This window comes from Fistularia commersonii, chromosome 29 (assembly GCF_037954325.1).
Source record: "Fistularia commersonii isolate RoL2024-O1a breed Wild chromosome 29, RoL_Fcom_v1.0, whole genome shotgun sequence".
NCBI classification, from domain to species: Eukaryota; Metazoa; Chordata; class Actinopteri; order Syngnathiformes; family Fistulariidae; genus Fistularia; species Fistularia commersonii.
The window spans coordinates 2,503,281-2,526,508 of record NC_141312.1 but is presented as its reverse complement, the minus strand read 5'-3'; the positions used below and the strand labels follow the sequence as shown (position 1 = coordinate 2,526,508).

The following is a 23,228-nucleotide window of genomic DNA, read 5'->3' as shown; positions in this document are numbered from 1 at the left end:
GTCGACACTTGAAAAAGTAAAAGGTGCTTCTAGAAAGCCTCAAAAAGGGCGGATACTGATGGAGAAGCAGATTTAAAAGTTGAGGCTTGGCATTTTCCGCTTTGAATTTTTACATCTTAAGGACTGCGTGATGTCACTGTCCCAAATTACTGCATGCATGTGCGTGCGTGTACACGTTCGTGCATGGTGTGTGTGTGTGTGTGTGCTTGTTAAAGAGAGCGAGAGAGAGAAGGAAGGAGAGAGGGAGGGAGATTATGGAATGCTGTGATGTCATGAGCCCAGTCATACACACAAAGACAAGGAGGACCCACAGGCACTCTGACTCTCAGCTTAGTTAGCATACTCTGCTGGAGCCGCTGTCCACGTCCCACTGTGAGTACTTCAGCAAATTCTACCCTTCTCTCGCCGCTCCCTTTTGTTTCGCCCCGCTCTCACCTTTCCCCGGCCCGGGGGTGGGCTATGTGGTGTGTGTGTGTGTGTGTGTGTGTGAGTGTGTGGGTGGTGGGCTGCATCTCTGCAACCCCCCCCCCCTCCTTCTCCTCCTCCTCCTCGCTACTATTTGACACCATCTGTATTCAACCAGTGTGATAGAGCTCAGACCGGCTTCCTTTCCCTCCAAGTGCGGCTTGTGTGCGAGCCATTGTTTAACTCCCCGCTGTGATTGGAGGAGTCCGTTTCAATCCCCTCGTCGTCGGAGGAACTGCCTCACGTTTTCACGAACGCCGACCCTGTTTTTTTGTTGTTGTTTGTTTTTCCCTCTCCTCTCCCCCCCCCCCTGACAATGTTAAAATGGAGTCGCGATCTCGTGGGAGTTCGGGTGAGAACGGAACACGGTTCGGGGAAGGGATGTGGAGCGGGAAGGGGAAAGGGGTGAGGAAAGAAGAGGAGGAGGAGGAGGAGGAGGACGTCGACTGATGACAGAAACAGTCCCATTGCTTTGGAATCTCCTCCCATTATGGCCGAGAGTCTCTCTGTCAGTTTAGAGGAAGGCTCCGGGCTCTTCCGTATTCACAAAAGAAAAGAACAGGGCAGAGAAAGAGAGAGAGAGAGAGAGATTTAAAGGGAAGGATCTTGATGAAAGACAGGAAAAAGTGTGACAGCGTCGGGATGAAGACGCATTCAACTTTGCAAAAGCTGACTTCTGATTGCTTCTTCCTGCAGATCGTGATGACCTCTAAACTCAAGGGAAACTGAAATCTTTGCGTGTGTGTGCCCCCACACACACACAAACACACACACACACACACACACACACACACGTGTGGCCGTGCAGCATGTGCGTGCAGGAATACGACCGCCTAACCAGCGAAAGACCGGGTTTTTGGGACGCAGGAGCCGCTGGAGTTTTCCATCCCGATGACATGAGACTGTAAATCCGCGCCCGCCGCCCCCAGAAGAAGAGTGACCTCCGCCTCAACCGGGCCGCCGTCCGACCGCAAACATGCTGCAGCAGATCCTCAAGGACATGTACATCGACCCCGACGTGCTGAACGCGCTCAACGAAGACCAGAAAAAGACTCTGTTCCTGAAGATGCGACAGGAGCAGGTGCGGCGCTGGAAGGAACGCGAGGAGAAACAGGAAGGAGACGGCGGGAACGCCGACAACCAGAGAGCCAAAGCCAAGAAAGGTAACTATCGCGCTCGCTCGCGCCGGTCGATAGATTGACCTCTGTTAACTAATGTCTAACTAGTTTACCGGATGTGGGGAAAAACAACAGAGACTTCCCGGAATCCGGAAGGAGTCCAAACATCCTTGCGCGGATCATGTTGCGATTTAGCACGAATGCTAAAGAAGGTGGGAGAAGAAGCGGAGGGTTTTGTTCCCACAAAAGCCTCACTCTGAAATGATGCTAATATTTACACAAGCAAAGTGGAGGGAGACCTCAAAGTAAACTGTATTAACTGCGACTCGTACGCGCCGAGTGAGTCGGACTTACGACGAGAGGCGCGCGTTTAGCTTCGAGGCCGTGTCTTTTGCCCGAAACCGCGAGGAAGGCGTGCGGCGGTAAACGTGTCACGTGACGTTCGCAGGAACGGACGGCAGAAACTCGGGAGGCTCCCGCAACCGGTCCGACACGCCGCGGAAACCCGCCCGTCTGCATTGTTGCTTCGCTTACGGTAGCCGTGATTGAGTTCTCGCTTGTAAAGAAAAATCCCGAATGACAAAACAAGTAGGAATGAGAAAGAATCGTCTCGAAATTCTCCGTCAGGCGCCGCGTCGCCGATTAATATAGTAACGTGAGCCGTCTCTTTTTGGCTAATAACAAAGCGGAGCGCCATCTCAGCCGTCCCTCGCCGTCCGGACGGTGTCGGATCACATGGTCCAGGACTCGCGTCCGCAGGTTCCTCTTCTATCGCCGGGGAAACGGCAGATAGTTCGCATTTCTGTGTAAAATAGGAAGTGAGTCAAGCCTTCAGAGCGTTAGCGGGAGGGGAAGGGGAAACAGGAAGCGTATGTGTTCGAGAAACAAAGAGTTTGATTTTATCCTGCCGGCCTTGAAGGAGAGTCTGCGAAGGTGGCGGCGGGAGGGGGGGGGGGGTCGGATTAACCGGCGTGACTCAAGGCGGCCGATAACGGCGGGGGATTCGGCCTTCGGGAGCTCGCCGTCACGGGACGGAGACGGTGTTTACATTGAGTTTGACCCCGGCTGCACGCTAGCGTGTGTGCGCGTCTTGTTCCGCTCACATGTTTGGAGTTCGTCCGCATTCTGCACACAGTTAAAGGACTCACATCGTTCTTATGATGCGTTTTTTTTAATGCCGTTACACTCGGCACGCAAACCCGCCGCCTCATCGTAAATCTCTCATTTCGCGCAAAGGGACACGCGACGCGCTCTTCCTGTGTTTCCCACAGCCTCGAGAGGTGTCCAAACAACCGTTTTAACAATTAAAAAAATTTAGGTAAATCAATAAATGAGCATGGAGGAGAGCAAATGACTTTCATACTTACAGATTCTGAAAAAAAAATTGAGATTGGACTTATTTATGCTCGTAAAATCTTTCACAAATGCTAAAAATACACCACGCAATGTAACTCCAAGTCATTCACACTTGTTGTGGAATCAAAGTGTCCACTTAGGAAGTAACACATATTCATTTTGACTTGTTTTAAGGATATTACGTCAAATCAGGATCAGCCTTTTGCGTGTTTTATAATAATATGAGATCATATGAAAAAGCAAATTGTGTCAGGTAAACAGATCGAGGCCCGAATAAGAGGCGTGCAACAACGTGACGGCGCGCTAGCACGTAGCATCCCCGCAGGGGTTGGAGGTGATTCGGAAAAACCGCCGTATTAGACGGCTTTTGTTTTTCTCGCAGGGCGTGTTGTTCCGCGTCAGCGTGGTTTGCAGGAACGTCTCGAACATAATGCGCGGCTGTTACGCCTCCAACCGTCAGCTGACGGGATCCGGCTCACTCGCATTTGACAACGCTGTTATGATTTGCCGCCGCCGCTTTCAGTTGCTTCTCATTTGTCAAGTTTCTGCTCCGACAATGGAGTTTTTTTTTTTTTTTTTTTGTTTTCGAAGTCATCCCGGTACGCCCCGCTGGAATGCGATCCGCTGGGGTAGGCTGGCAGAACCAGTTCACTCTGAAAGTATGTAATCCTGTTTCAACCCGGCAAACTCCCACCTGCGTCAGCTGCTTCACCCAAATAACTTTTTCTGTTCTCCGCGCAGTCACAAGGCCTCGCTTTCGCATACGCTCCTCCGAGGACGCGAAACGTAAACAGATGGTTTGCAGACAAATGGGAGCGAAACGCTACATCTCGCCCGTCTCCGGTTTTAAATGAAGACAAATAAGCGCAAACACGTTCCACGCTTCGTGTCGTAATTACGGCAAATTAGGGAGGGATCGCAGACGACGGTTGGGTTCTCGCTCATGCAGTTTATTTATAAAAGTGTGTGTGTGTGTTTGTGTGCGGCCCAGAAGGGTGGGGAGTTTCCTGCGTCAAGTCAGCGTACGTCTTAAACCATATATTTGCCATGCCGCTCGCCGCTAGAACAAACCAGCGCTCTAAATATAGCCGCTGATGGGACCTAACTTTCTCTAGCCGATCACTAATCGTCCGCAGATCTGAAGCCAGATGGTTTGCAAAACAAAAAACATACCGCAGAGCTTATCCGTGTGAGCCATCATGGTACCGTACGCAAAAGGAAAAAAAAAATGACCTAACAAAATTACAGTCTGAGTAAACAGCCTGGTGAAACGTAAGCAGTTTGGTTTAAACTTAATTTTTTTGCAGTTAAGGAAGTACTCTTATCATGTAGAGCGAGCATGTGACTCACCACATCTCCCGGTGGAGAAATTGAATTATCATTTATATAATAATATAATTTAAATATAATAAATTATAATCCAATGTAATAAATCATAATTAAATATAATAAATTATAATTACATTTATGTATATGTGTGTGTGTGTGTGGTAAAACCTGAATGTCACTGAATAAAGGCAGAAGCAAAAGACCAAATGTTAATTAAATCTCAATCAGAAAGTACCGCAAAAGACGAGAAAAGAAAAAAAGAAGGAAATTGTGAAAACCCAGAACAGCAGGAAGAATACAAGAAATAGAAAAATCAAACAAAAGTAAATAATTTCTTATTTATTTATAGGCCAAAATTATCCAAATTATATATTTAATCGAATCAGCCTTTTTTTTTAAGTGTAAAAATAAAACTATGTTTTCCAAGGTGCATTTTCAAAAAGATAATCTTGATATACTGCTCAAAAAATAAAGGAAACACTAAAATAACACATCTTGGATCTGAATGAATAATAATATTCTTATTCAATCCTTCAACTTCAAGTATTTAATAAGTATTGAACTTTGATACTTCAAGTTCAAACCTCTGCAAAAAGACGAGCGTCAAAAACACCGTGAATGAAGGAATGAATGATTGACAGCGTTTCATTGTCAAACAATCGCTAATAATAGAAACGTCTCTGGAGTTTGTAAAGATCCCAGACAGAAGAAAAGCCTCTCGGAAGCCGGTTTGACCTCGGCAGCGGCTCCGGTTCCCCGGAGGAGCAAATTCAGTCAAACTAAAGTGGAGCGCAGTGGAAGCTGCTGCTGCTCACGTTTCTAAATGTTTCCACTATGAACTGGCTCCTGCATGGCTAAACCAGCGGGATGCGAACCACACGGGCACAAAAGTAAGCAGGTTAGAATCCGGGCAACTCGCTGACACACACACACACACACACACACACACACACACACTCACACACACATACACACACTCTCCTCTCTGCAAGACTGTTGGTCTCTACACTTTCTATTCAACAATGATGTATCGCTCTACATTTACATAAAGAAAAAGCAGACACGTTTTGTGTTTGTGTGTGTGTGTGTGTGTGTGTGTGTGTGTGTGTGTGTGTGTGTGTGTGTATCATGAAGCTGCTCTATAAACTGCATTCTTTCCCTTTGGGCTGCTCCTTTTAGGGGTCGGCCGCAGCCAATCACCTGCCTCCATCTCATCCTCGACCAATCAGGTGATAAGATGAGATAAGATAAGATAAGATAAGATAAGATAAGATAAGATAAGATAAGATAAGATAAGATAAGACCACATTTGTCATTTGATTTTTATGGGCCAAAATGAAAGTTGCAATTTCAATATTTAAATTTTTTGCCATGTTATTTAACTTTTAAAAAAATTAATGATCACATAAATGTACCGACATTATTTTGTAAGTAAATCATCCAAACAAAATCAAACAAAAGGCAAACATAAGGAGTTTCTAAATTCAATATTGATTGAAAATACTTATTAAAATATTCAAAGAAAATAGTTTGGCAGGCTGTAAAAAGCAGCGTAACATTTATAGCGTCGATAAATGTAAATAAATATTTATACATAAATTTAAATAGAGAGACAATTAGAAGAGAGCAGCAGAGAGAGTATAGAATGGAGAGAAAAAAAACAGTAAGGGTGAAAATAGCGAACCGAAACGACAACAACGGGGACAGGAAGATAAACAAAGGGACAATAGCGCTGAAAAAAATAAACAAAAATAAACAGGATGCGAATGGGCTGAGATAAACCTCCCGTCCGGTCTTCCTCCCACCCGGATCTTCAGCCTCCTTCTCCCCATCCACCTCCAAACCTTTATCTCCAGAACATCTCACATCCACGAGACAAGAACGAAGAGGACGACGAGCGGAGAAATACTTATCTTATCTCGACGTTTCATTTCCTGGATAAAAACGCGAAGGATTTGTAACGAAATGATCCCGTTTATCGGCGTGAAATGCGATTTCGGTATTTTCTTAAAACAGGGACGCCGCCGGGTCACGTGACTCGGACCAAAAGGCCGCCGTTCGTCGGTGACTCTCTCGGTCCGGGCCCGTGACCGGACATAAAAATGATTATGTTGTTAAAAAGTTAGTTTCCGTCCGTCTTTGCCGGAGACCAATTCAATTATGTTAAATTGAAGACGGCGTGAGGGCTTAGAATTCAGATGTCGTCGCTTCTGGTTGTTTCAAACCCGCTAATACGTTCGTTTTTGTGTTTTTCCCCGCAGCGAACGGCAAGAGCGTGAGCTGGATGCTGGGCCGCGACGGGGACGTGGCGGTGATCGTGATCGGGGAGGTGGACGAGCTGAAGTCCAAATTCATCGGCTCGGGATTGGCGGACAAGAAGGCGCCGAACCCCCAGAACAACACGCAGTAAGACGCGCTTCTTTTTTTGCGTTTTCCGAGCGCAGGAGATCCGTCCTCCCGACATCCTGGTCTTCTCTCGTAGCGTCCAAACTATCCTGAAGAGCAAAACCACTACAGAAGCCGCCAGATCCGCCAGGGAAAACCCTCCGAAAGCTCAGACGGGAGTCCCGCCCAACTCGAAGGTACGTAGCTTCCTCTCACGCGCCCGAGGACGAATCCCATTTCAGCTAAAACATTTGAGCTAAAACAAGCGCGAGGTTCAAATCCTGACTCGACATATCCGTCCATATCGATATGTTTTCTCGCATCGGCTCTCCGCTCTCTCTGCACGCCGATAGGAATCTTGTGTTTTGTTTATGAAAACCCCTCGCCGTCTTCGCTGTAATCACCTATTTCCTCCGAACAAATGACCTCCGAAATCTCGGAGAGATAACCAGAGCGCGGGCGAGAATCCCCCCCCCCGTCGCACCCCCGCGCCCGAGATGAGCGGGAAATGATTTGCGACGGTTACCGCAAACGGGATGAGCGTCGTAGACGGGTTCGAGAAGGTCGGGATGGGTGGAGAAAAGTGTCAGATAGAAGACGAGATAGAAAAATATCAGGCTAGAATGAAAGGAAAGGCGGACGAGAAATAGCGACAGCGACCGAAAGCGCAGATGAAGATGTTGAGGTTCTCTTTGGGAGCGACCTGGATGGAGAGGATCAGGAAGTCCATCAGAGGTAGATGTTTTGGAGAGAAGGTCCGCTGAAGGGAAAAGTAGAAGAAGAAGAAACGGTTCTGTGATGTATAATCGTACGTGGATTTACAATCGCGAGCTTCTCCTGGTGTCACCTGTTGCCGGGTGAGTTGGTGTAAATCTCCCGCTCTGTGAATCTAAAGTGCATTCAGCGTCCCGGCGGCCCCGGCGGCCCCCGCGGGCCCCCGGCGGGCCCCCGCCGTGGATCCCTTCCAGGCCGCTGATATTTTCGGGCGCGTGTTTTGTTGCAGTTGGCGGCGAGAGAGCTGTTGATTTTGGAGTCGGAGGTGTCAACCGTGTGTGTGTGTGTGTGTGTGCTTCTTTTTCACACTATCTTCAAAGGAGATTTTCTAAGTCGTCATGGCAACGTCGCACACACCGAGCAAGAGCGAGCGAGGGTCTCATCCGGCCCCGGCGGCGGCGGCGGCGGCGTCTCTCCAACGCATCATTGCGCGTGGCTCGCCCGTCACGTTGCCGAATGTTAACGCGCGGAATGTGATTTTTCACGCGCGATGTTAAACCCCTTTTTTTTTTTTTTTTTTTTTTCCGGCCCTCCGAGCGCCGAGCTCACCGAGAAAAAAAAAAAAAGTTCAACCGGGCCACGTGGTCCAAAATCTAACATGGCACTGTTTCTCCCGGCAGGGGAAGAGCGAGGCGGCGAGCGCCGCGCTCCCTCTGACGGTGAGTCGACGCAACTGCACCTTTTACCCGGCGTGCTCCGGGCCTGCGTCACAGCCGGCGTCTAACACTTGTGTAATGTCTGCGTTGAACCCACAGGTGTCAGTGAGCGAGCATTCATCTTCCTCAGCGCCAGAGAAGGTACTTGGGGGCCTAAAGTGATTTTAGAAAACACATTTGCCGCTCTAAGTAGGCGGATTGTTAAGTGAGGGGCAATTTAACTTCCCGTGTCATCTGAGTGATATTTTAAATAAGCAGCTTTGAAAGGTCTCCATATGTGTGTGTGTGTGTGTGTGTGTGTTTTCCTTTTTTTTTTTTTTTTTTTCCTGCTCCCTGTGAGTAACAGGAAATGTGGTTAGGCCAGCTGTCCCCTCGCTCCCAGCCTCGCTGCATATCATCCCCTCCCCTCCTCCCTCCCGCTTCCAGTATTCTCCCTTTTCTGTGCTCCGGCTTGTTTGAGCTGCCGCACCCCTCGCAGTTCTCCACGGGAACAGCTGAAAAGAGCCGCCCGGCCCCCCCAGGCCCCCCCACGCCCACCCCCACCCAACCCCCGACTTCATCCCCGTTTCCAGCCTCGGGTTGTCTGGGGAATACGCTCGCCATACACCCCCCCCCCCCACCCCACCCTTCCTTTCCCTTCGCTCTCATTTTCTTTTTGTATTTATGTGTGTGTGTGCAGGTGACACACACACACGCCCGCGCACGCACGCGGTGAGATCAGCTGAATCACAGAGGCAAAGCAGGATTTTTTGGATTGCCCTAGAACAGATGGTTGATGAACTTGATCGGGGAATTAAAACGCCGGAGATAGGGAATGCGTCAGTCGCAGATGGATGGGATTGTGGGAAAGTCTCCCGGGGATTGGGCGAGCGGGCGGGCGAGCGAGCCGTCCTCCACGCTCGTTTTTCCTTTTTTTTTTTTTTCTCCCCATCCGTTGCCACGGGAAGGAAGGAAACGTCCACCTCGTGTTTTAATACCCGAACCGGACGCGGGCCTCCTCGCGCGGCGACCGAGCATCCGAGCGTCCGAGCGTCCGAGCGGTGATTTCGGAGATAGAGTGATTTATCGCGGGCCGAGCGTTGCAGATGTGGCAGAGGCGCCAGGTTCGGAGAGGCGAAGAATCCGTCTGGTGGCGGCGGCGGCGGCGGCGGTGGCGGCGGGGGGGGATTGTTGATTAAGAAGGCGTGAGATCATCAAGGAAGATTAGTGAGGCAGCTTGATTTCCAAGTCACCTTATAATTTTCTCTCCACACATCCTTAAACTCTTAATCAGCGGTCATAGTTGTGTTTGCTTCATCGCTGTGCACCGCGGCCGCCGGAGAACCGTAATTTGGCGAATCCGGTGATTTAATCAAACATGACAGTAATTCCACTGTATCTGGGATAGCTGTCAACACCCATCTTTCTCGTCTGTCGTCTTTTGTCACTCTTCCCTCCGCAGACGGACGCCACGTCTGCCGCCGCCGCCGCCGCCGCCGAGGAGAAGTCGATCCCGCAGCCGCCCGTCTGCTCCAGGCCTCCCGCGAGGACGAGCCCCGTCAGCGTGAGACCGGCTTTCGCGAAAGCCACGCCGGGCCCCGTCAACACCAGGCCCAGCTACGCCAACCTGAGGCAGACGGGCGCCGCCTCTTCCCCGCCGCTCGACGCCACGGGGAAAGCGGACGGCGAAACGACGTCGCCCAAACGGGGGGCCTCGCCCTCCACGCAGCCCGAGAAGGTCAAGGATGAGAAAGGTGAGCGCACGTGAGGGCGCGTTATATATCGCTACTCCAAAAAATAAAGGGGACATTTGTGTTTTTTAGCGCATCATTTTTGTGTGCTAATGTTATCAGCACATTCAACTGTGTAAAGAACAACATATTTAATAAGACTTTTTCATCCATTGACATAAGAATGTGTTATTTTAGTGTTCCCTTTATGTTTTTTTGAGCAGTGTATATTTTCGATGATTCAAGTAACAAGAAAGGGATGGTAAGGGAGCGAGGGTGTAAACGTAAGTTAGCGTTAGCGTTAGCGTAGCGAGCGGGGTTTGAGGATCCGGGCCACATGTGTCGGGGATGCTGCAGATCTTTTCATTTTGCAAAAAAAGTACCGTTATTCGGCATCCGGACGGATCTCCCGGTCCCTGCCATTCTTTCCTGTCTTCTCAACTATTTTGCAATTAACGGCGTATCTGCACAGGGCGGGTTTGATAAGATAACCTCCTCGGAAAAGCCCGTCCGGAGTCCAAGTCCCCGATGCCGTTTGCGCGAATCCGAGCCGAGGAGCGTTGAAGTATTTTGTCGTGTCTCCTTCGAAAGTCCACCGAGGGATAGCACGTCAATTCTAGCGCGTCCTATAAATCTGCTTCCTGTTTACAGCAGGTTTGGCGCGACCTTATGAATTTAAGTCGTTTTTAAAGCGGCGCCACGCTAGACGCCGGTCCGTACGTCTGATCGTAACGTTCAAGGTCCAGGTGAGGGATTCGCGTTGGAGTCCCGGCGAAGACCTCGCGTGCGAAGCGGCTAGCTGACGCCACGCCGACTCGCGAGCGACCGGCGTTGCGCGGCGAGACGAGATCACGTCACAAAGCTAAGAATATATTTAAAAAGAACAACATGTGTGGCGTCTGGCGGGGAGCGCCCCCTCGCACGTCCCGCTTCATAATATCCTCGTATCGACTGCTCTAATAGAAGCGTCCGCGTTGTTGAAGTCACACACTTCATACTCGTAAAATGAATGAAGTCATAAAACACCGGCTATCTTACATAAAAGAAAATGCACATGACTTGCTGAAGTAATGTCTTCTACGTCCATTAAAGCGGCTCGTTCGTCACGTCCTGACAGTCTTTAGTTGCCAGCAGTCAAGAGAGACACACAAACAGTATTAATGACGTCTGAGGTCATTGTGAATGAAGTGAAAGTCTGGGGCCTCGGCACTCATCAGATATATATCAAATATCCCCCACCTGTGATGCTTTCCGTAGTGATTTTTACCGTCTAAATCATATTACGGCGTGTGCTATTTTATTAAAATGTTTGGTTGATTTTTTTTTTTTTTTTTTTTTCTGTGAGAAATCAATAAGCAAATTAAAAATAAAGGAAATTATGAATGAAAATGGGTAATGAATACATGATAGATTTGAAAATAAATAAATAAAATGTAAAAATAAAAATTGAAATTGAAAAATGTATACAAGCGATGACATAAAAATCTGAAAAATCTAAAAAAAAAATCACATAATTATTTAACCCTCATATTATGTTAAGGGTCAATTTGACCCATTTCACCCATTGACCCAATGGGTCAAATTGACCCTTAACATAATATGAGGGTTAATGAAATACTCTCAAAATGCCTAAATCATTATATCTATTATATCAATAAATCAGCCTAAAATCACTTGCTAAAAAACACAACCGTCGTAATGTTGAACTCACGTTTTCAAGATAGATCACCCGATCAAATCAGCGCTGCTACGGCTAAATATATGTATCCCTTATAACGCGTGTAAAAGGCCTTGAAACGTAAATATCCTTCCGTTCGTCCCTCCGTCACCCGGCCCCGGAGATATCAATAAGTTCCTGTTTTGATTCTCCGCAGCGCTGGGTGATGGGAAACTCAGAATCTGGGTGGAAATTGAGCTCTGAGCATTCCAGCTAGCTTACGTGACAATCACCACAAGCCACTGAGCCAACAAGAGAACCCTTTTCCGCCGCCTCGTCTTGGAGAGTAATAATGGCTGCGGAGCGCTGAACACAAGCCGCCTGAATGGAGTTCTTACTAGATAGGCTTCCCTGTGCTGCAGCGGGAAGGATTTATTCCCTCAAACCCCAATGTGCTCGCCAAACAGTGCCTCAGCTCGCTGGAATCTTTATGGAGTGGCAAAGTGGAGCGAGGGCCAGGCGAGAGGGGAAAATAGCTTATGCGACTTGGATTTTTGCGGCGGGACGACAACGTCTGCGCACACCTGCTCCGCGGAGCGCCTCGCGGAGGGTTCAAGTGTCGGATAAACGCGTCGGATTGATTGACGTTCTGACCCGGATCGGACCGAGGGGACGGGGACGGGCCGACGGGCGGCAGAGGTGGTCTTTTTGAACGCTAATCTATCATTTTTATTGAATGTTTGCGAGATGTAGACTCGCAAAATCACGTCTTTCGGTCCAGTAACTGGTATCCACGCGTAGAATGAGGCGCTGACGGTACCGTATTCCCGAAACATGAGGCCTGAGGGAGCCCTCTAAAGACGAGTGACGTGAAACATTAAAATTAAATGTTGTTTTATCAAAGCGCCTGTAAATCTCACACCCCAAAACGCCTCCTGTTGTTTTCCATAGACTGCGTTTTCCTTTCAAGCCCATTATGCCAACTGGTTACACAATAACAAGGAAGTAGGAGTCTCGTACCCATTAGCCGTGATGCTAACGTGCTAGGTTCATGTTTCCAGCCTCCCAACCGTTGGCCGTAATGCTAACGTACTTGGTTCAAGTTTCCAGCCTTCTAACCATTAGCCGTGATGCTAATGTGCTAGGTTCATATTTCCAGCCTGCCAACCATTAGCTGTAATGTTAACGTGCTAGGTTCACGTTTCCAGCCTCCCAACCATTAGCCGTAATGCTAACATGCTAGGTTCACGTTTCCAGACTCCCAACCATGAGCCGTAATGTTAACGTGCTAGGTTAACGTTTCCAGCCTGCCAACCATTAGCCATGATGCTAACGTGCTAGGTTCATGTTTCCAGCCTGCCAACCATTCCAGCCTGCCAACCATTAGCTGTAATGTTAACGTGCTAGGTTCACGTTTTCAGCCTCCCAACCATTAGCCCTAATGCTAATGTGCTAGGTTCACGTTTCCAGCCTGCCAACCGCTCACCAGGAAGAACACGCGTTACGTCGGCCTCACCAAATATCTTCACGGCGTCGCCATTTACGGTTTTCGGTCCGCACATATACGAGCAGACGCGTAAAACATGGGTTGAATTCGTAAACAAACATTTAATAGTAAAAGTAAAACAGAAAAGAAATGAGCGCTACACCTTTAAACTCTGAACGGAGACTAGTATTATGTTGCGGCAGTAAACTTTAAGTTTGCATATAAATTGCATTTTTTTTTGCCTTAAGGGCCAATAAGGTGATCTTGTGAAAATCATTATTTTATTTTTATTCCACCCGCGCCGCCCGAAATGCCCCGTCTGCACGGCACCGTTTGTGCAGACAAACCTCCTCCCCGCTCTGCGAGCTGCTCATGCAGTGCAGAAGCGGAGTTAGCACCATCCAGTGGGAAATGATGATACTGAGGAATAACGTCCGCTCGGAGAAAAAAAAAAAAAAAACCTCCATCTCCATGAAGTCCCTCTGCTGGAAAAATGCGCGTCCTACAACAGGAGGACCCCCACACACACACACACACACACACACACACACGCCGCCGCGCTCCCGGAAACTCTCACGTCAACACAACATTCGTAATTCACCTGCGACTATCGTTTAGCCCGCGGTCTTTCTAGGATTTTGTTTTTAACGACGGCGGAAAAAAAAAAAACACCCCGTCTCCTCCTCCCCAGAACCCCATCCGCCGTTCCAGCGAATCCCCGCAGCCTCTTGCGGATTTCTGCAAAAAGCGGGAAGTCTCACCCGGAGAGACAATTCCTGGAAATATTTGTGAAACCGTGTTCGCAGACTCTGGCAGAACCAGACCGGACCCGACGCGGAACGCCATTGCTTTTCCTCGCCTCGGAGGCGGGGGTGCTGCCGCTTCGCGTCCAGAGAGGTGGATTTAGGAGTTCGTTTATAATCAGACGGGTCAAAAACAACGGCGTTAAATAAAGAACGATGAAAATCCGGGCGGAGGGGAGACCTGAGGCGGGGGTGATTCACCGAGCTCGGTGCCAGGCCCGCCATGAATAACAGCCCGGCGTACGGCGGGAGGAAAGGGAAGGGAGAGGAACAGCTGGTGCGGCGGGAGCCGGGGCGGTCGGGATAAATGCGTCTCGACTCGGGACGGAAAACACTGACAGAGTGTCTGTCCTTGACAATGGCAGGAAGCTCGTTCCGAGGGGACGAGGAGGCCGACGAGGGTTCATGCCTCAGCTGTTTTCTTGCGAATGCGGTTAATGACAAGGATTCCAGTGTCCCGGAGAGGAGGGAGGCGTCGAGGAAGGGAGGGAGGGAGGGAAAGGGGGGGAACGACGCACGCGGCGACTGCACAAGATGAACTCGATTATCCCGCCGCCGTGACCCGGGGCCGACGGAAGGGATCCAGAACGCTGAGGAATCCAAGAATATTACAGCGTGACCCGGCGCCCGCCAAATCAAATCATTTCCCGAACCCGGCGGGACACGATAAACTGAAAATATGGCGGCGGCGGCAGCTCCGCCGCAACGCCGCATCCGGATCCGGCGCCGACGGACGAATCCCCTCATTTTAAAAACCCCGAAGGGTTTCCGTCTTTGGACGCCGGGCCGGTCGTAACCACGACGATATCAGCTTATCAATCGGAGGGAAAACAAAAACAAACACCGGGTATTTGCGTGGACCTCCGAAGAGCCCCCTCCCTCCCGCCGGTACATATGATATCATTTAGCGCGCTGTGACAACAAACACGTTCTTGAAAGCGATGCGTTTGCGAGTAAAAGCGGCCCCTGACATTTCTAGAAAACGCCCAAAACTATTCCGTTATTGAACAAGGAGGGGGCGCCAGGCTGAAACTGATCTTTAAATGAAAAGCGTGCCGTTCTTCCCTCGTGTTTCCGCGGCGGGAATCTCGATAGGCGTCGGCGTCGGCGCTCTTAATACCCGTGAACTCCCCGCCGCGTCCCTGGCAGGAAGAAAGGGCTCCTCGGAGAGCGTCCGGGGAAATTCTTCCTCACCTTTCCTTGATGAGAGCCACGTGCGTCCGGAGAACCCGCGCGCTGCGTTTCCACGTGGTCGACCCGCACCCCCGTCCCGCGTTAATGCTTTTTTTTTTTTTTTTTTTTTAATTTGGAGGGGATGAGCGCCTCGGACCGTTTTCATTATTTAAAGATTAGCATCGAATTCAAATCCAGTTAAAAAGGTACCTTTTTCCCATTTCCCTTTCTATCACCTGAAGGGTTTTTTGAAGGAAAGTGGCGAAAAAGGATTCCTAGGGAAAAAGTGTGCGCGCGTGTGTGTGTGTGTGGGTTAATACGTCGAGGTGAAAACTGGTTTGAGGCGGGTCACGGCTCCGGCGAAATCATCTGACGAGGCCACAAGCCGAAATGTGTTGATTTCACAAAGGGTTGCACTTCATATGATGCCGGGCTTCAAACCTCAGCCAATTTTTTTTCCGTCCGCTCCTCCGCTTCCCCCCCCCGGGGGGGCCGAAGCCTTGCGAGAAACCTCCTCTCTCTTATCTTAAAAACGACCGGACGAGCCGGACAGGATGGACCGCCGCTACGGACTCTTTGTTTTTCCAAAGCGGAGCGTCATCTGCATAGAAATGGACCCGAAAGGCCGAAATAGCCGTCGGAGAGAGCGCGCGGGCGAAATATGCAGAAGTTTTTTTGTTTTTTTTTGTTTTTCCGCGTGTGTTCCGATTCGAGCAGATGTGCGTGAGCGCGCGAGTGTATCAACAGCTGCCGGCGCGCGAGTGTGTACGTGTGTTTGTGTGTGTGTCCGTGTTTATAAACCCTCCTCTGTCTGTCCGCCGGCTTTCCTCTCCTCTCTCTTCACCTTCAGAGGGAAGGACACACATTCCAGGGCTGCTTCCCGACTCTAGCCCTGGGCGACGCTCAGCCAGAGCTGATAAGTGACAGGGGCCCCAGCCCCCACACGGGAGGGCACCCCCCCCCTTCCAAACACACACACACACACACACACACCTCCTCTCTTCCCTGCCCTTCAGGCCGCAGACGTGCTGCTCGGGAATTCTGCCCTCTGCCCCACTTCTGCCCCCCACCCAACCCTCCACCCTCCCGACACCCCTCCTCTCTTTCTGCCGGAGACGAGGAGGTCTTTAAAGAGATAGATTGGTCTTTAATTTTTGTGCTAGCCTGGTCACTGACACCCCCTCCGCCCCACTACCACACACACACACACACACACACACACACACACAGGCGCGCAACCCTCGCTTCTTTGTCCTTCCTGCCCGTTTACGAGCGAGGCTGAGATCTGAGGAGTGGCCGCTGGAAGCCCAAATGGGAGATTAATCAATCTGCGAGGAGGTGGGGGGGGGATTTAATGCAGATATCTGCTTTCATTTTAATAGGTGTTTTTCGCAGGTAGCTGCGACGGCTGTTTCTGCTGACCGAGCTCAGAGAGCAGCTGCCGGGTGGGTGGGTGTGTGTGTGTGTGTGGGGGTGGAGTGGGGGGGTCGGAGCATTTTTTGGGTGTGTTGAGGCAGGTTGTTTGCAGGGGTAGGCTCGGCGTCACGCTACCGGATGATATACCGCCCGGCGGAGCCCGGCCGCGGCGGCTAAAACTGAAAAATGGCTTCATTAGGAGCGCGCCAAATGACCTTGTGCATAAGTGATATGCTAATTGTGTGTGCGGACAAAAAAAACAAAATCTCAAACGGGAGAAAATAACAGCAAAGGAGTAATTAGCCTTTGGACGGCAACGTAAACGCACTTTTTTTTTTCCGCACAGTTCGTGCCCATAACGCCAATTCTCCCTCGCCGTCCCTCTCTATCTCTCCGTCTCCCTATTAAGTATTCCGCTCAGACTCGCACCAAAGCTCTGAGCTCAAAAACACACTCTGACCGCGTGTGTGTGTGTGTGTGTGCGCGTCTGCGTCTGTCGGGGTGTGTGTGTGTGTGTGCGCCTCTGTGTGTGTGTGTGTGTGTGTGTGCTCATTGCACGCCTGAATGTGTGTCAGCCTCAATTGCTGGAGCCTATCCAAGGTTTCCGTGGTGACCACACAACACAACGAGACAATCAGAGGCAAGCCCACGCAGCGCGGCGAGAGGACATTAACACAGGAACTGCGGGTCAGGGGTCAGAGGAAGGCAGGGCGAGGCGGGAGGAGCGGCGGATGAAGGGGAAGGTGGAGGGCGGCGGCGGCGGCGCCGCGGCGGGAGGAGGGACCGGACGGACGGACGGACGGACGGACGCGGAGTAAACAACAATAAACAATAAGCAAACCTTAAAAGCTACTTAAAGTCTCTTTCATGGCTGGAAGACACGGAGAGCTTTAAAGGTTCTCCGGCCCCGGGAGTGACTGTGTGGTTTGGGCTGTATCCTGGTGTGTGTGTGTGTGTGTGTGTGTGTGTGTGTGTGTGTGTGTGTGCGTGTGACTCTGTGCCGTGCCGTAGTGTTAGTCAGAGATTGGTCGCATGCGTGACTGAATCCATGAGCGGGAGGGCTGTGTGAAGGTGCTTGTGTGTGTGTGTGTGTGTGTGTGTGCTTGCAGCCCACCCCCCCTCCGCCGCCACCACCACCACCCACCTTCCCCCACCCCCACCCCCGAATGTAACGTGAGAACGTCCGTCCCTGTGTGTGCGCGCGTGCACGTGTGCGCACAGCATGTGTGCGTCTACGTGTGTGTGTCTCCTAAAACCCAACGACGCCAAACGGTGTCTACGCCTGCGCGTGTTTTTTCGCCTCGTTTTTTGCGTGCCCGCCCGCGTGCGTGCGTGCGTGCACGTGCGTGCGTCTGCGGACGTGCACGTCGGCGCTCTCACATATCTCCGTCCCCCGGGGATGACGCTAAAAATATGTGGCTCCTCAAGCCTTCTGGTGTCTGAGCAGCGTCTGTCTGCTCTCCATTGCCGTCCCCGTGGCCCTCCCTCCCTCCCTCCCTCCCTCCCTCCATCCCTCCATCCCTCCCTCCATCCCTCCATTCCTCCCTCAATTACTCCCTCCTCTAAACACAGTACGTCGGCGAGCGTGCTCACACACACACACACATGCACGCACACACCAACTACACCCAGCTGTGTCCCTGCAACACTTCCACCGAAGATGACCTCTGCTCAGCCAGAATGGCGAAAAAGGGAGGCGCATGAGAAGGAGGGAAGGAGGGAGCGGCGAAAGAGGAGGAGATGGAGGGGAGCCAGGATTTGGGGAGGAGGGGGGGGGGAGCGTTAAAGTGTCGCAGGGAGAAGCGTTGCCTTTGACGACGGCGAGCTGCGAGGCGGCGGAGGTGTTATCGCCGTCTGACCGCCTCGCTTTCCTCTTCTCATGTTTCTAAATAATCCACCCAAAAGTGGCCGGTGCTTCCGCCTCGCGGCGAGAAGTTTCCCCGGTCGGACCCCCCCGGGGGGCCTTTCCGTGTGGAGACTCCATGTTCTCCGGGTTCCTCCGGGTTTGTCGTCGACTTCGGAGACGCGTGGATGAGAGGGTGAACGCTCGCGTGTCGCTGTATGAGGTGTGACTGAATGTTTGAATGTCTCCATGACACGTGTCAAACTCAAGGCCCGCGGGCCGAATGTGGCCCGTCACGCCGGCGCGTCTCGAAAGCTCCAAAATGTTGACGTAAAGAAGAAGGAGAAACACGCGCATTGACCAGGAACTACGTTTCCCACAATTCAAGCCGATCATGTTTCCCGCCAAGTGACGGCGTCTCGCCATTAGATCGCAGTGTATCCACACCAATGGGACTTTCAACAAGTGGCATTGAGGAAGACAAATGATCCCTAAATGTACAGGAGGAGAAAAGTTGATGCAGATAGAAGGGCGTTTCAAAAAAGATGGGAACGCGTATGTAACATTTTGGATTTGAATAAATAAATTAAGTAATATATTCAGAGTTATTTAACATTAAGGAGTATTTACATTTATTGTATTATTATTATTATTATTATTATTATTATTATTATTATTATTATTATTATTATTATTATTATTATTATTATCATTATTATTATTATTATTATTATGATTATCATTATTATTGTTCTTTATTTATTATTATTATTAGATTATTATTGTCAGTATTATTATCAATGTTTATTTTTTATATCATTATTATAGTATTGTTGTTTATTAGTTTTATTGTTTCTTCTTCCTCTGTTTCTTCTTCTTCTTCTTTTTATTATTATTATTATTATTATTATTATTATTATTATTATTATTATTATTATTATCATCATTATTATTATTATCAATGATGTTTATTTATTATATTATTATCATTATAATATCGTTTATTATTATCATTATTATTATTATTATTATTATTATTATTATTATTAGATTATCATCATTATTATTATTATTCTTTATTTATTATTAAATAATATTTGATGTTTGTTTATCATATTATTATTATTATCATTACCGGTGTTCATTTTTATTATTATTATTATTATTATTATTATTATTATCATTTTTATCATTTTTATTATTATTATTATTATCACTGATGTTTATTTATTATATTATTATCATTATAATATCGTTTATTATTATTATTATTATTATTAGATTATCATCATTATTATGATTATTCTTTATTTATTATTAAATAATAGTTGATGTTTGTTTATCATATTATCATATTATCATTACCAGTGTTCATTATTATTATTATTATTATTATTATTATTACTTTATTTCATTTTATTTTATTGCATTAAGTTACATTTTTACTGTGACCGCTACAGGTGGCCCTTTGAGGGCAATCGCTCTGCTGATGTGGCCCTCTGTAAAAATGCGTTTGACACCCCAGCGCTCTTTGACGCGTGCATGAGAGGGTGAAGTTTGTCTCTATATGACGCGTGCATGAGTGAGTAGGTGGTGGCGTGTCTCTTTCATATAAATGAAAGAGTGAACGGTTGTACGTCTCTATGACATGTGCATCAAAGAGTGAACGATTGCGCTTCTCAATATGACGTGTGCATGAGAGGGTGAACGATTGTGTCTATGTGACTTGTGAATGGGCGACGTGACGTGCAGGTGAGGCTCACGGCTGGTGAGTCATGTATTCTACAGCTGAGGACTCGCAAGAAGAATGCCTGGAATCATGAGCGCCCCCGATCATGAGGCAGGAGAACGGCGTGCCTCACTTGGTGGCTCTTGGCAGCCGTTTTATGTTCGCTTGGCACAAGAAACTACAAACACACATGCGGTTGTTGACAAATGGAAATGTAGTTTTTATATATATATATATGAGACAGTGAGATGAGATGTACTTGGATGATCCCGTGCTTGGGAAGCTGTTTTGCTGCAGCAGCAAGACATACAAGGACAAGACAAGCTAAAAACACATGCAAAAAATTAAAAAAGTATAAAATGTAAGTTCAAAAATGTCACTCAATATTTCAGAATTATACAGGAATATAGCAATATAGCAAAAGTGTTCAAACATTTTAATAGCGACATACAGAGAGACAGCGATACAGTCTCAATGCAGAGCATATCTACGGTGAGGCTCAACGGTCGGCAGCCTCACCGCACGTCTCTTCTCAGTATTTGAACGGTAAATGTGAAAATCCAGCCATTTTGAATAAAAAACAATCTAAAACCTGTGAAGTTGAATGAAAAATAGCTTCATAGTGCAAATCACTGATAAATATAACCACTTAATTCTTTTCATTTGACATTTTTTCTTTCCTAGATTGGCAAGTGAGGCACAGCCTCTCCTGCCTCTGGTCCAATAGACTGGAGGATAAGCGGGGTAGAAATACACCGAAAAAGGTTAATTGTAGTTTCCAATCATCGGATTTTGTGCGGAAAAAAAACACCAAACCCTGATTTCTGTGCCGAATATAGTACTTTCGTTGTAAGCGTGGAAGTACTACTCTTGGCCTGACGCTGTAGTGGCTGTAAATCACCATAAAATAGCCAAAATTAAAAGTGCTCACTGTGCACACTACACTGTGTCATATTATCATAGCATGTTGTATTTTAACGGTCGCTGCCACGGCGGCAACGCAGCGCATACCTCGGGTGGATTAATAACCCCAATAATGCATCATATTATCATTTATTTGTTCAATACGAGTCATACGGGGCTGCGCACGCAAAGCGGATTGCGAATTTTTAAGAGAAAATAAAACATGATAAACGGACTATTAAAACGGAGTATCATAGAGCGCAACATTATCCTCTGAAGAGGAGTTCAACCCGATGAGTATCAGCAGAAGAAAGACGCTATTTGCAGATGCTAATATTTATATTTCAGTGGATAAAAACAGTGAAACATCTTCCTCTGTCCTTTCAGCTACTGTTGCATCGGCGGCGTCTGTCAAGGCGGCGCCAGAAGAGGCCAGGTCGTCGGGGGCGGCGCCGGCGTGCGCGGGCCGCGGCAGGGTGGCTCAGCTAATGAAAACCTTCAGTCAAGACAACGCTGCTAGCCCGCCGCCGCCCGCCGCCCGCGGGGTCAAGCCGCCGCTCCCCACTAAGCCCGGCCATTTGCGCGGGACGGCCACGCCTTCTGTCAGGTAATGCGGCGGTGTCGCCCCCAGCGCCGCGCCGCGACGGACAATGTTGAATCAGCTTCCATTCACGGGGCCAAAGGAGGGGTGGGAAAAACTACAAAGATGGCCGCCGGGATGGAGTCGTTCCCAAAGCGCGGTCATGGAAATGCTTGAATGTAGTTGTTTTTCTCGGCCGTACTGTAAACAAAAGAGACTCCGACGGAGTTTCCCTTCGTGTCGTGTGACCCCCGGTCCAGAACCGTGGAGGCTCAGGAAAGCGAAAGAAGATCATTGTTTTTATTTTTTATTTTTTATTTTTTATTTACCCATTCCAGCCACAAGATCGCTTCAGTGCCAAATAATTTTCAGGCTAATTTTTAATTTGCTAATTTTTTTTTTTTTTTTATCTGTGGTAAAAACTACCCAAAAGGCAGATATCGCTTCACTTCTTTATCATCATGTCATTTTTGGTCATTTGTTGGGAAACAAAAAAAAAAAAAAAAAAAAGCCCAGGAGGCACGTGACTGCTAACGGATACCAAAGGAAAAAGCAAAAACCTCACATGCCTTTAAGTCACTTTTATCATGAAAATAAAAATGGGGTTGCGGTCAAACACACACACACACACACACACACAAATAATCTCACTTGCCTTTCAGGGCAACTGTTTTTGTGAATTTTAAAGAGGGGGGTTAGATGGCGGTGGGTGGGGGATCATGACTATCACATGTCCCCCCCCCCCCCCTCGCTCGTCGCCGACAATCCCCACATTGTTGAAGACTCGCTAAAGCTACGACCTCGCTCCGACACGACCCACGGCCGCCCGTTCCCGCATTCTTCACACGCCGGTTTACGAAACTATTTGACCCCTCCGGAGTTTCTTTTTTTTTTGCCAGGCGTGATGTTGCGTGGGATTTTCTCGGAAACCCCTTCGCACCTCGCCCTCGTTTATTCTTTGACACGACAACGACGCACCTGACCCGAGACGCCGCCGTGCAAAAGCTTCGAATTCCCTTCTTTTGTTTGGTGAATGCGGAGCGGGAGGGTCCGCCTTTATCTCGCCGGCTCCTCCCTGAGAAGACGCCAAAAACGCCTCGTCCCTTCAGATCCGCGCAGTTTCTTACAAAACCATCCTCTTTAAAACCTTTGCTTCCAAGCTTTTCTCCCCTCCGGACTAATTTCCACACAAGTGGTTGTGCATTGTTTTCTTTCTTTTTTATAATATTTTGACATTTTTCTACGGGGAGAGATCAGCGTTTTGTTGTTTTTTTTTTACAGTCCTGTCATATGTGGAGAGAACCGGAGATTTGCAATCATGGAAACTTGATGTCTTACATTAATAAAAACATTTTCTCTCTTCCCGTGTCACCGCCATCCTTATTTCCACCCGCAGATACAGCTAAACCAACTAACTTGGCTGTTTCTTTCTTCACGTTTTGCAGCTAACAATATGTTTCCGCCGATCCCTTTCATCATTTTTGCATGTAAATATGAAATGGGACACTTTGATTATCACCCGAATGTCACGCGTGATGTTAGCATGTAGGCCGGGATGCTTCTTCCAGGACGGGTGTTAAAATACGATTTGAACTCCGGGAGGGTGCATCCACCCCCGTGCTCGTTACAACCGCTCTCAGATACTCTCCTCTTTGGTCCCGGTGCGATTCCCCGGAGAGTGAAATTTAACCGTTTCATCATTGCTAAAGTTGCGAGGTGGCGTCTGCGCGTGGTGGCGCCGTACGTCTGGCTGCTTCTTGGAAATTTGTTAAAATGAAAAAAAAATTAAAAAAAATGTCTCAACAAAAGGCAAACTTGAATGACACCACAGCAAAAGTACAAATTT

The 23,228-nt window shown here is 48.5% G+C and overlaps 1 protein-coding gene across 2 annotated transcripts; it reads left to right on the top strand.

Annotated features, from left to right (window-relative positions):
- Positions 1–264: 264 nt before the first annotated feature.
- On the top strand, positions 265–22,742 carry LOC147216632 (uncharacterized). 2 transcript variants are annotated; one of them, XM_086177438.1, is made up of 8 exons: positions 265–372; positions 1,162–1,628; positions 6,530–6,674; positions 6,751–6,850; positions 8,048–8,086; positions 8,183–8,224; positions 9,525–9,816; positions 21,190–22,742. In XM_086177438.1, the coding sequence occupies exons 2-8, from the start codon at positions 1,442–1,444 to the stop codon at positions 21,411–21,413; spliced, it is 1,029 nt and encodes a 342-aa protein (XP_086033564.1). In that variant the 5' UTR covers positions 265–372; positions 1,162–1,441; the 3' UTR covers positions 21,414–22,742. The 2 variants fall into 2 exon arrangements, with proteins under 2 accessions (XP_086033564.1, XP_086033565.1); XM_086177439.1 differs by lacking the exons at positions 8,048–8,086; positions 8,183–8,224.
- The last annotated feature ends 486 nt before the right edge of the window (positions 22,743–23,228 follow it).